Source organism: Octopus sinensis, linkage group LG21 (assembly GCF_006345805.1).
Source record: "Octopus sinensis linkage group LG21, ASM634580v1, whole genome shotgun sequence".
Lineage (NCBI taxonomy): Eukaryota > Metazoa > Mollusca > Cephalopoda > Octopoda > Octopodidae > Octopus > Octopus sinensis.
In genome coordinates this window covers 7,058,803-7,072,933 of record NC_043017.1, presented here as the reverse complement: position 1 = coordinate 7,072,933, position 14,131 = coordinate 7,058,803, and the positions used below count along the sequence as shown (strand labels likewise).

The following is a 14,131-nucleotide window of genomic DNA, read 5'->3' as shown; positions in this document are numbered from 1 at the left end:
GGGCTAAAAAAACTAGAGCAAGAACAATAACAGAGATCTGGTGGATCAGCTGTGACCTAGGGCTAAAAAAAATAATAGTAAGAAGAATAACAGAGATCTGGTAGATCAGGTCTGACCTAGGGCTAAAAAAACAGCAAGAGCGATAACAGAGATCTAGTGGATCAGGTCTGACCTAGGGCTAAAAATAACAATAGTAAGAAGAATAACAGAGATCTGGTAGATCAGGACAGACCTAGGGCTAAAAAAAAGCAGCAAGAGCAATAACAGAGATCTAGTGGATCAGGTCTGACCTAGGGCTAAAAATAACAATAGTAAAAAGAATAACAGAGATCTGGTAGATCAGGTCTGACCTAGGGCTAAAAAAAAGCAGCGAGAGCAATAACAGAGATCTAGTGGATCAGGTCTGACCTAGGGCTAAAAAAAAGCAGCAAGAGCGATAACAGAGATCTGGTGGAAAAGTCTGACCTAGGACTAGATGACAACAGCACTGCTGCTGCCACCTGTGATGTAGATGCTGCTGATGACAACAACAGCAATAACAATGATAACAACAACAACAACAACGACAATGATAATGGTAATGACAAGAACAACAACAACAACAAACCTCCCCACACACACACACTTACCTTAATGAAGTAGGCTTTGTCTTCAATTTTTGGTTCTATGGTAAGCAAAATGTTGGAGAGTTTTAAATCTCGATGGACTACACCTGCAAATGGAAGGAAATGCTCAGGTTATTTCCACCAGAAACGCAAACGCTGAGGACGCAAGCAGTTATTCAGTTATTCGCTTATTGAGTTTTCTAGAAAACTCCGAAGTATTCGTCGAAAAAGATTTTTGTGAGTCTCCTAATGGGGCACAAAGTGCTGTGTAAATACACCCATGATGGTGACATGTAAAAAGCACCCAGTACACTCTGTAAAGTGGTTGGCATTAGGAAGGGCATCATCCAGCCGTTGAAACCATGCCACAACAGATAACTGGAGCCTGGACAGCTCCTAGCCTGGACGGCTCCATGTCAAACCATCCAACCCATGCCAGCATGGAAAGCAGATGCTAAATGATAGTGATGAAGAATTTAATCAAATAACTTTGCCCTTGTTAAGCTGGTGCTTTGAAACCTAAATTTAAATGAAATTTTGATGAAAGTTTTTAATTTTGATCCTTTTAAAGCAAAGAACTTGCATCAAGGAATTTAAGGACAGTTTTAGGTGCGTTGGTATCAAAAGAATTCAGAAAGGCTTTGTTCAGTATTCCAAAGAATTACTTAACCCTTTAGTTTCGAAAACCATGAAGAATTTACTGAAATAACTTTGTCATTAACAAGCTGGTGTTTGGAACATAAATTAATATCAGATTTCGATGAAAACCTATCCTTTAACCCTTTAGTGTTTGCATTATTCTACCAAAATTAATCCTTTTTTATCCACATTGTTTTGAACTAATCATGCATTATCTTGTAGCTTTGAGATTTTGATGAGGTAACTGTTAATTTTTAAAACAATATTGTAGGGTTGGTGTGAGAGACCAGATCTGGCCAGTTTGAACATAAAACAGGCAGAATACTATTGGCCGGATATGGCCGGTTTGAATGCTAAAGGGTTAAGCCACATTAAAATAAAAAGCATGTATACAGAACGAGGAGCATTCTTAGGTGGACTGGTATCAAAGGAGCCAATAAAATTAAGTTTTAAACTTTGTAACTCTGTTGTTACCGTATTTTTGTTGAAATATACTGCCTTTGTTTTAATTAATTTTGAAAATAATGAATGTAGTTAAATAATTTTGTCATTCATTAAGCTGGTTTTTGGAAAAAAATTAACATGAAATTTGGATGGAAGGTTTTAAGTTTGATCCCTTTAACCCTTTTCTTACCATATTTCTGATGAAATACTCTCTTTACTCTTTTACTTGTTTCAGTCATTTGACTGCGGCCATGCTGGAGCACCACCTTTAGTCGAGCAATTCGACCCCGGGACTTATTCTTTGGAAGCCCAGTACTTATTCTATCGGTCTCTTTTTGCCGAACCGCTAAGTGACGAGGACGTAAACATACCAGCATCGGTTGTCAAGCGATGTTGGGGGGACAAACACAAACACACACACATATATATATACATATATACGACAGGCTTCTTTCAGTTTCCGTCTACCAAATCCACTCACAAGGCATTGGTCGGCCCGGGGCTATAGCAGAAGACACTTGCCCAAGATGCCACGCAGTGGGACTGAACCCGGAACCATGTGGTTAGTTAGCAAGCTACTTACCACACAGCCACTCATGGCTTTTCTTTCAATTAATTTTGTTAATAAAGAACAATTTAATGAAATAACTTTGTTGTAATTAAGCTTGTGTTTGAAGCATAAATGAACCGGACAGTTCGAAGGAAGGTTTTAATTTACATAGATGCAGGAGTGGCTGTGTGGTAAGTAGCTTGCTTACGAACCACATGGTTCCAGGTTGAGTCCCACTGTGTGGCACCTTGGACAAGTGTCTTCTGCTATAGCCACGGGCTGACCAAAGCCTTGTGAGTGGATTTGGTAGACGGAAACTGAAAGAAGCTCGTCATATATATGTATATATATATATTTATGAGTGTGTATGTGTTTGTCCCCCCAACATCGCTTGGCAACTGATGCTGGTGTGTTTACGTCCCCGTCACTTAGTGGTTCAGCAAAAGAGACCGATAGAATAAGTACTAGGCTTACAGTGAATAAGTCCTGGGGTCGATTTGCTCGACTAAAAAGGTGGTTCTCCAGCATGGCCACAGTCAAAATGACTGAAACAAGTAAAAGAAAGAATAAATCCCTTTAAAACAAGAAGTTTCTATTATAAACCAAAGGTCAGTCTCATGTGGGTTCATATCAAGATTGTGGTTTCAATTCCCAGACAAGGCAGTGTGTTGTATTCTGGAGCAAAACACTTCTTTTCCCGTTGCCCTGGCAATCACTTCAGTATATGACAGTTAGCATATCATGCACTTGCTTGAACAGGCAATATCCATTCTGATAAAAGGAGTGGACTAATATACAATACAAACGTTTGATCACAATAAACAGTTCTTCTGTGCAGGGGTTGTCCAGCAAAAAGTTGAAGGACTTTCATCTATGGTCAACAAGAAGAGAGGTCACAATCTTATTATACCGAATTACTCCTATCACTTTTCTTCTATCATATATCCCGCTGATCACTATCATTCGTGTCTCTGTCACTCATGTTTCTCACTCAGTAAAGAGGCTGGCAAGTGACCAAAAAATGTGGGGCTGTGAGGTTCCTTTAGTTGTGTTGAGGACATGACTACTTCTCTAATGCTGGTGCCATGAAAAAAAAAGCACACAGAACACTCTGTAAAGTGGGTGTTGTTGAGGTCGGTGGTGGGGTTAATCCATCCTGAGAAATGAAACCAAAAGTGAAGTGCAATCAACATGCGGTCCCATGGCCTGTCTAGGTGAGCAGCACCCCTTGAATATGTGCTGCCACTGACTGTAACAACCTGTCCAACCCATGCCGGCATGGAAAGCTGATGTTAAAAAACAACGTTTGATACGTAGATACATGCACACATATAACAGAAATACTGTAAACCTCATATCTATTCTGTTTGTGGGTGGTGGGGGACGGGCAAGTGGGTGAATGGTTAGAGAGGGTGGTTTTACCTTACAATGGAGTCTGGTTTACAGGTTCAACTCACCACATTTATGAAGATAGGATATTGCACTCACTAGAGAAGTCATGACGTTCTTGACAATAGCTTCATCAAACTTCACTGCAGCACTCAGTTGCTTGCCCAGTTCTCCGCCGCTACAGTATTCCATAATTAGAAAGACTTTCTGTAGAAACACAAGATTATACACAAATACATAATTTATTTTTAAAAATTTTATTCATATTTACACTTTTATTTTTAACTATCTTTCTTCACAGACACACATACACACACTGGTTGGCTCGCAAAATCTATACTCTTACTCTTTACTCTTTTACTTGTTTCAGTCATTTGACTGCGGCCATGCTGGAGCACCGCCTTTAATCGAGCAACTCGACCCCAGGACTTATTCTTTTGTAAGCCCAGTACTTATTCTATCGGTCTCTTTTGCCGAACCGCTAAGTGACGGGGACGTAAACACACCAGCATCGGTTGTCAAACAATGCTAGGGGGACAGACACAGACACACAAACATACACGCACACACATATATATATATACATATATACGACGGGCTTCTTTCAGTTTCCGTCTACCAAATCCACTCACAAGGCATTGGTCGGCCCGGGGCTATAGCAGAAGACACTTGCCCAAGGTGCCACGCAGTGGGACTGAACCCGGAACCATGTGGTTGGTAAACAAGCTACTTACCACACAGTCACTCCTGCGCCACTCCTACATCATGAATTTTCTGCTACTGCAGCTTGAACTCATCCTCTGAATGACATTTGAATAAAAGAGTCTTTACAAAATATATTAAGGAAGCCCTCTATTGTATAAAGATCATAAGGGTTATTATTCTTCTTATATGCTTTAGCTGTAGGATGTATGCTTCATTTAAGATGATATGGTCTTAAGTTATCCTTTAATAACCAAATCTATGTAGCCAAAGAAGTTTGTTTGCATTTGCTGTTTTTAAAGGAATCCATGTGGGAATAAAATCTTGGTTTAAATTGATTTGAGGTCATACCAACATAAGTGTTTATGTTGTCTTTAGTAGTAACCAGACATTGGTATACAATATACTTATTCATGAAGTCAGAATCTAAGGCGCAGTTGTTAGGAATATAGTGGATGCACAGTATTAATTTTCAAAGAGTTACAATGAGCAGAATTGCAGTTGGCTTTTGGGGTAGTAGAGTATAAATATTCAAGAGTAGCTTTTCACTAAATAGCTGGTGGTATTTATGGTTTAAGATGAAAAGTTTCTTAAGGAGTTAAAAGAAGATTTGAGCCAAGTGAAGGGAGCACCAGATCACGCTCTTTTATTTATTCTTGTCTTTATTAGGGTAAGAAGTAGGTCTTGATATGAAATGGATTTTATCCTTAAAGCTGCTTCTGATGAGGGCTTCATAGTAATAATGGTATGCAGTGTGGAATATATGTTCATTAGATGATAGATGAGAAAGTTTGTGTAAGATGTTTAGGATGTGATTTTAGATAATGTTTGGTTGAGAGTTGGGAAGCCAAATGTCTAAGTAAATAATTAAGTCTCATTACAGTTACAGTGAGGGTAAAAACAATATCGGAGAGGTCCAGGGATAACATCTAGACAACTGATTTCATGGTATGGGCTTCAGTGATTACTTGGAAACTGAAGTCCTTAATCCTTTCGTTACTGTATTTATTTTGAGATTCTCTGTGTTTCTTTCAGTTACTTCAAATATAACAAAGAATTTAGTAAAATGAATTAGTTATCATTAAGATAGTGTTAGGAACATAAATTGAGACTAAGGTTTGGTGGAAGATTATAATTCAAAACTTATGAAAACAAGACATTTGTACTCAGAGCCAGAGCCGGTTTCAGCCGGGTTGGTAATAAAAGGGTTAAAGAAGTTCTGGAGGTTTTTTTTCTGAATCTGTCTGTTGTGAGGGTTGACACTCTTTTAGGATTAAGAGCTAGTCATTCTAATAAAGATGGCCCACAATTCCTGAGAAGCATGTTTACCATTCTCTCCTTCTCTCTCTGTCACACAGAGTGGTAAGAAGCGTGCCTCCCAACCACATGGTTTCGGGTTCAGTGAGACTGAACCCGAAAAAAAGGATGAAAGGCAAAATCAACCTCAGTGGAATTTGAACTCAGAATGCAAAGGCAGACAAAATACTACTGAGCATTTCGCCCAGCATCTAACATTTCTGCCAGTTCACTGCCATTGCAAGAACATAATTAACATACAGGTAATCAGTTTTAGTTAGTGAATACTCAATGAATTTTCCACAAAATATAGTGCTTATTAGATGGGAGTGTCAAAGCATATAAGAATTATCTTATATAGATGACAGGAGGGACATGTGGATAAATTTGAATAGTAAGCAAAACCAGCTAATCAGGGGTAAGAGCTAAAAAGATGATGATAATGCTAATGATGAGGACGATAAGGATGATATAAGTACACTGCACAATGTGTCCTTCCACTTTTTTGCAACATAGCAGAGTATATGAATGTGACTGAATAGAATAATTCTTCTAATGGGTTGACTGACCATACAGAGCCAGCCTCGCTGCTTCACCAACATTCAATCCTTAATAAAAGAAGACATTAGAACTTGAAACAAACTTAACTTACATCGTGCGTTTCAAAAACTTCCTTCAACATGATAATGTTTTCATGCCTCACTCTCTTTAATATTGCCACTTCCCTCTCAAACAACTGTGTCGGTGCACTGCCAGACTGTGGAACAGAAAACAAACCAAAATATAGACACACAAGAATAAGGAATGAGAGAAGTAATTATGCTAACAAGTAAAGTTCATCGCCACATATATATGTATGTGTGTGTGTGTAGCACCCACTACACTCTCGGAGTGGTTGGTGTTAGGAAGGGCATCCAGCTGTAGAAACACTGCCAGATCAGACTGGAGCCTGGTGCAGCCTTCTGGCTTCCCAGATCCCCAGTCGAACCGTCCAACCCATGCTAGCATGGGGAATGAACGTTAAACGACGATGATGATGATATATATATTAGAACGTTTGGAGATGTACAGGTATTATATATTAGAAGAAATAAGGTACATAAGGTACTCAGAAATCTGGATGGTTTTATATTTACAGATTTTTATTAATATGTCACATGTTTTTTATAAATCATATATTAGCGCTTGCATCCACTCTAGTGAATTCTTCAGATTTTCTGAGTACCTCATTTCTTCTGATATATATATATATATATATATATATCTTAATATTTCACATGGGCATAGTGGTATTAATAACCTGATGTTAGAACTCAATATATATATATATATATTTCAGTAAAAGACATTAGGTGAATACAGAGCATAATATAGTAAGAAATAAAGTAATTGACAAAGCTCTGAATGCATTGCGTTCTACAGCAGAAACAGCTGTAAGCTAATGAAGTTCATTACATAATTTCTAGTTCCCTCATCATCTATTTAATTTCATATATACATACATACATACATACATATGTATATATATATATATATATATATATATACACACACATATATATATACATATATATACACATATATATATACATATATATACATACACACACATATATAAGCAAAGTAGTTAGTTATAAAAATGTCAATAAGAGATGAGGGTAGTAACTATACTAACGAGTAATGTTAATCACTACATCAAAAAGTGGCTGTTCAATGTTACTACTATTTTAACCCCAGGCAGATCTTCTGCCAGCTGGTTATAGGTGCTGCCTGCAAGCAGGGGAGCGAACCTAGCAGATGACGGGATCGCAAGACTGACTTTGTTTTGGGCTAGATTCGCTCATCCTCAGTCGCGAACACCCGGTCGCTAGAGAGATAGCCAGAGTGCGCTCCAGTAAGCAATATACTGAAAATAAAGAGAGAGATAGAATGATAAAGAGGGGGAGGAGATGAGAGAAGGAGATAGAAGAAAAAGGAGAGAGGGAAAGAGAAAGGGAGCAAAGAGGGAGAGAGAGAAGAGGTAGATAGATAGAAGAAAAAGGAGAGAGGGAAAGAGAAAGGGAGCAAAGAGGGAGAGAGTGAAGAGGTAGATAGAGAGAGAGAGAGAGGGTCTTACCTTTTGTTTACTGATGCATTTCATGGCCCATCTCTCACCAGTTTTTTTGTCGGTGACTTTGTAAACCTTGCCAAAACTACCCTGGCCAATCTTCTCTCCTATTTGATAGGCATTTTCTAGACTTGACTCAGAATCCAGCCTTAAGTGGGGCACATCGTCTAATTTCTCTGTTTGTGAATTAGAAGCTATAGACATAGCTAGAGCTTTTTCCGCATTTCTGAAATAGATTTACAATCACATTAGAAAAAAAAACACGAGCTAAAATGTATGTCAGTGCCATATAATGGCACACATGAATCGTAGTTGTGGTTGCTGGTTGCCAGTGCCATTTAAAGAGCACCAGTGTATCATGGTCATGGCCATTGATGGTGCCACGTAAATGGTGCCACATGAATTATAGCCGTGGTTGATGCTGGTACTATTTAAAGGGCACCTGTGAATCGTCGTGGTTGTTGTCGGTGCCATGTGAACGGCACCTGTGGATTGTAGTCGTGGTCGCTGCCAGTGTCATGTAAATGGCACCTGTGCTGGTAGCACATAGAAACACCCATTACACTCCTGGAGTGGTTGGCATTAGGAAGGGCATCCAGCTGCAGAAACCAAGCCAGATCAGACTGGAACCTGGTGCAGCTCTCACGCTTACCGGTTTCAGTCGAACCATTTAACCCATGCCAGCATGGAGAGTGGACATCAAATGATGATGATGATGACACACACACACAAAACAATTTTAAATGTTTATTTTCCTGTCGAATGTGTTATGAACTCTATACAATTTACATTTATAATAGGTTATGTCTGATTTTTTCTCCATAGTTTATCATGAATAATAATAATAATAACAATAATAATAATAATAATAATAATAATAATAATAATAGTAATAATAATAATATATATATATATATATATATATATATATATATATAAATATGAAGCTGTTGATTTATCAGAAGTGATAAATTATAGGATACAATATGTGTGGGTGTGTGTCTATGTGTGCGGATACATATATATGTATATATAACATGTGTATATGTGTACGTGACTATATAATTCTGTGCATATGTGTGTACGATTGTGCACATGTGTAGTCGTATGTGTCTGCACAGGCACACGCAAAAACGAAAACCCACACACTCATTTGCTTTTCTTTTTAAAAAATAAAAACATTACTTAAAAAGCATTTGTATGGAAAATTGCTCAAACAAGAATGCAGTTTCATGACATTGGCTGTATGGCTTTTTAAGACGTTTTGAATAACATTTTCATGAGAACCAGAAATGAAATCCCAAGTATGAGCTTGAAGCAGCTGCTTGGATGTGTCGTTCACAGACGTTTTGAAAATGAAAGAACATAACGATAAGTATTTTCTTCAAACCTTTTTATTTTGGATTTCAGAAAAAAAAAAATTCAAACAAAGGATGTTCAAAAGAAAACCAGGCTTGTTTACCAGCTGATGGTTGGAAAGAGGAACTCTGAAAACTGGAAATTGGAGCCTTTCTGTTATTATGTCTATATATATATATATATATATATATATATTATATATATATATATATAATATATAATATATATATATATATATAATATATATATATATATGTATGTATGTTACGTATGTATATATATATATGTATATATATATATATTACATAATATATATACATAATATATATACATAATATATATACACATAATATATATATATCTGGCTGTGTGGTAAGAAGTTTGCTTCCCAACTACATGGTTCCAGGTTCAGTCCCACTGCATGGTACCTTGGGCAAGTATCTTCTGCTATAGTCTCGGGCCAACCAAACTCTTGTAAGTGGATTTGGTAGACAGAAACTGAAAGAAGCCTGTAATATATATGTTGTTGTATTTGGGGATGGTCATGTTGCCAGTTTAGCCAATAAAAACACACGCAATATATATTTGGTGTAAATTTGCTTCAGCTTTATTTTAATTTTTTTACTTTAATCATATTAGATAGATAGATAATAGATAGATAGTAGATAGATAGATAGATAGATAGGTAGATAGATAGGTAGATATATATATATATATATATAATATATATATATATAGATAGATAGATAGATAGATAGATAGATAGATACACACATACGACTTTACAGAAAAATAAAGGAAGTCTCAAATGCAGAATAGCTGTGAAAATAGCTTAGAGGACTAAAAAAAGAGGCCAGCATGTTGCAACCCAGAATTTAACCCTGTACCTCCCAATGAGCAGGTTCAGAGTTCGATTCTCTGAAGCAGGTAGCTGGCCGGGTATTTACCTAATCTTCTCAGCTGTTCTTACAACTATTCTGCATTCAAGATTTCCTTCATTCTCTGTGAAATACTGACACACTCGGCACCTCAAAGTTTATTTATAAAAACATTCTCTCTGACACACACACACATCGTAGGGTCAAGGTGCAATTTTAAACATGCACGACTTGTATTTACGGTAGACCTAATTTGCATAAAAGGGTAAATGAAATAAACATCTACTTCGTTATTTTCAAACAGGTGTTTTCTTGAAGTCCCCAATTTCAACAAACATATTTCTTGAATACCCACAAGGGGGCTAAACACAGAGAGGACAAACAAGGACAGACAAACGGACTAAGTCGATTATACCGACCCCAGTGCATAACTGGTACTTATTTAATCGACCCCGAAAGGATGAAAGGCAAAATCGACCTCGGCGGAATTTGAACTCAGAACGTAACGGCAGACGAAATACGGCTACGCATTTCGCGGGGCGTGCTAACGTTTCTGCCAGCTCGCCGCCCTCCAATTTCAACAAACATGTCCTCCAACATAAAATACACAAACCACGATGCAATTCTCAAATACCACAGAAATATGCTTTGCAGCTGATTTCCGTTTCAATCCTCAATCACAGCAGTTGTCCTAATTTGCGTCTCATCTATGGAACGAGGTTTAGTCGAATAAACAGTAGTCTTTATAAGTCACCATGAAATAAAGATGAAGTAGTTACTCCATCTTCTATCTTTAATCTTGTTTGAAGTCTTTGGACTGCGGCCATGCTGGAGCACTACCTTGAGGAATATATTATATTTTTTTGGTTGAACTAATCGACCCATGTACTTATTTAAAAAAAAAATTTTAAGCCTGGTACTTATTCTATTTTATTCAGTCTCTTTAGCTGAACTGCTAAGTTACGAGGACATAAAAGCACTGGTATTAGTTGTCAAGTGGTGTTGACGGATGAACAAAAACACAAAGACATACACAAACACACACACATATATACACACATTCATATATATACACACATTCATATATATACACACATATGTATATATACATATATGTGTATACACACACACACATATATATATATATATACACACACACATTCATATATATATATATACACACACACATGTATATATATACACACACATACTTGTATGTACGAATATATATATATATATGCATATATGAATGTGTATATATATATTATATATATATACACACACACACATATATATATACACACACACATACATATAGATATATATGCAAAAAATACACTAACACACACACATATACATATTCACCCACACATATATACACAAATATATATACATACACATATACACTTAGATACACACACATATATATATACACACACACAAACATATATGTATACAAATACACACATATATACTGACAAACACACACACACATACACACGTAAATTACCAATGTACTCCATATCAGTTTTGGTCAGGTATCTGTCAGTTCTACGCTAACGAATCCTGGCAATACAGGTGTTTCACCCTTAACCAATCAGCTACTGTTAAGCAAATGACTGAAACCATTCTCAGCCAATGAGGAAGCCTCTACGCTGTCATTTGACCTGCAGGTCGATGACTTACAGTTTAGGACAACACAACAACCACGATAGCTTGCAGTCAAGTCTCTCCCTCAAACACTACTCTGCTCTCTTGAAAATGATTAAATACACAGACTATATTTAAACATATTAGAAGCTGGCATGGCTATGTGGTAAGAAGCTTGCTTCCCAATCACATGGGCTTGGGTTCAATCCCACCACGTGACACATTGGGCAAGTGTCTTCAATATTGAACTGAACAAAACCTTGTGAGTGGATTTGGAAGACAGAAACTGAAAGAAGCCCTGTGTGGTAAGTAGCTTGTTTACCAACCACATGGTTCCGGGTTCAGTCCCACTGTGTGGAACTTTGGGCAAGTGTCTTCTACTATAGCCTCGGGCCGACCAAAGCCTTGTGAGTGGATTTGGTAGACGGAAACTGAAAGAAGCCCGTCGTATATGTGTATGTATATATATATGTGTGCGTGTATGTTTGTGTGTCTGTGTTTGTCCCCCTAGCATTGCTTGACAACCGATGCTGGTGTGTTAACGTCCCCGTCACTTAGCGGTTTGGCAAAAGAGACCGATAGAATAAGTACTGGGCTTACAAAAGAATAAGACCTGGGGTCCATTTGCTCGACTAAAAGCGGTGCTCCAGCATGGCCGCAGTCAACAGACTGAAACAAGTAAAAGAGAAATATATATATCATTATCATCATCATCATCATCATCACCATTAAACATCCGCTTTCCATGCTGGCATTGGTTGGACGGTTTGCCTGGAACTGGTAAGCCGAAGTGCCGCACCAAGTTCCAGTATGATTTGTCATGGTTTCTAGGGCTGAAATTATTGTGAAAAATTATATGGTTATGGACAGGGTGTCTAATTTTGGCATATTTGGCATTAGAAATTTTTTTGTTTGCCCTTATTTATAAATTTCACCTTTAAAGGTATTTTTTTAATATACTGGCCATAGATAAAATTTTTTTCGAAAAAATTTTATCCTACATCATCATCATCATCATCATCATCGTTTAACGTCCGTTTTCCGCGCTAGCACGGGTTGGACGGTTTCGACCGGGGTCTGGGGAACTAGGGACTGCCCCAGGCTCCAGTCTAGTCTGGCAGTGTTTCTACAGCTAGATGCCCTTCCTAACGCCAACCACTCCGCGGAGTGTAGTGGGTGTTTTTTACGTGCCACCTGCACAGGTGCCAGAGGGGTCTGGCATCGGCCACGTTCGGATGGTGCTTTTTTATGGGGGGGGGGGGGGGGGGCAGAAATATAGGGGAGCACCAGTGGGGAGGGGGTGGTTCAGAGAAATGATGACAGTTCTTAGGCAAGTAGAACGTAGGATATCAAGAGGGTAATGCATGGTGAAATAGTGTATTGAGGAGGGGGGTTCGAAGAGTAGACACCTATAATGGTGGTGGGAGAAAAACATCCGGTATAGATGGAGCAAAAATATAGAGATATCCGGTATTGGTGGTGGGGATATATATATATATATATATATATATATATATAATATATATATACAATATTATCAGTGATCACATGACTGACCAGGCTATCAGATGTTGCTACACATCACTGGTCACAATGCGCTTTTTTGTTGTTTAGCCTTCAAATGATGCCACCCAGCACACCGCGCGCTAAGCGAGCAGCAGCAATACATATATATATATATATATATATATATACTTGTATATAGGTGTGGCTGTGTGGTAAGAAGCTTGCTTCCTAACCACATGGTTCTGGGTTCAGTCCCACTGCATGGCACCTTGGGCAAGTATCTTCTACTATAGCCTTTGACCGACCAAAGTGAGTGGATTTGGTAGACTGAAACTGAAAGAAGCCCATTGTGTGTGTATATATATATATACACACATATGTAAGTATTTATGTGTGTGTGTTTGTTCCCACCATCATTGCTTGACAACCGAAGTTGGTGTGTTTATGACCCCATAACTTAGCAGTTCCGCAAAAGAAACCAATAGTATAAGTACTAGGCTTACAAAGAACAAGTCCTAGGGTTGATTTCTTCGACTAAAAGACCCTTTAAGGTGGTGTTCCAGCATGGCTGCAGGCAAATGACTAAAACAAGTAAAAGAATATGTGTGTGTGTGTGTTTCGGTCTGTTTACATCCCTGTAACTTAGCAGTTCATCAAGAGATACCAATAGAATATGTATCAGACTTTAAAAAATAGCACTGCGGTTGATCTGTTTGACAAAGCCCTTCAAGGCAGTGCCCCAGCATGGTCACAGTCCAATGATTGCAGCAAGTGAAAGATAAATGATTATACTGTATGCATTTCAGAAGAAAACTGAAATGGATCTGAAAGCCAATTTAACGATATTTAAATTTGTTATACAAAAGCATTTCTTCCATTGTCATGTGAATGAGCATGTAGCAGGCACAAAAAGCCATACCCTAGCTATCTCATAATGTCTACAAAATATTCAAACCATTCATGCCATTTAGAAATACTCAAGAAAAACCTATGGCTTTTGTAGAAA

At 37.8% G+C, this 14,131-nt stretch overlaps 1 protein-coding gene across 2 annotated transcripts in view; it reads right to left on the bottom strand.

Annotated features, from left to right (window-relative positions):
- The window catches only part of LOC115222852 (myosin light chain kinase A-like), a 126,445-nt gene that overhangs the window by 19,460 nt on the left and 92,854 nt on the right, over positions 1-14,131 (bottom strand). For both annotated transcript variants that reach the window (XM_029793198.2, XM_036511811.1), the window contains exons 2-5: positions 7,742-7,958; positions 6,278-6,382; positions 3,696-3,834; positions 630-712 (exon numbers count right to left, since the gene is read on the bottom strand). In XM_029793198.2, coding sequence (XP_029649058.1) covers positions 630-712; positions 3,696-3,834; positions 6,278-6,382; positions 7,742-7,936 — 522 coding nt within the window. In that variant the 5' untranslated portion in view covers positions 7,937-7,958. The remainder of the gene's footprint in view (positions 1-629; positions 713-3,695; positions 3,835-6,277; positions 6,383-7,741; positions 7,959-14,131) is intronic.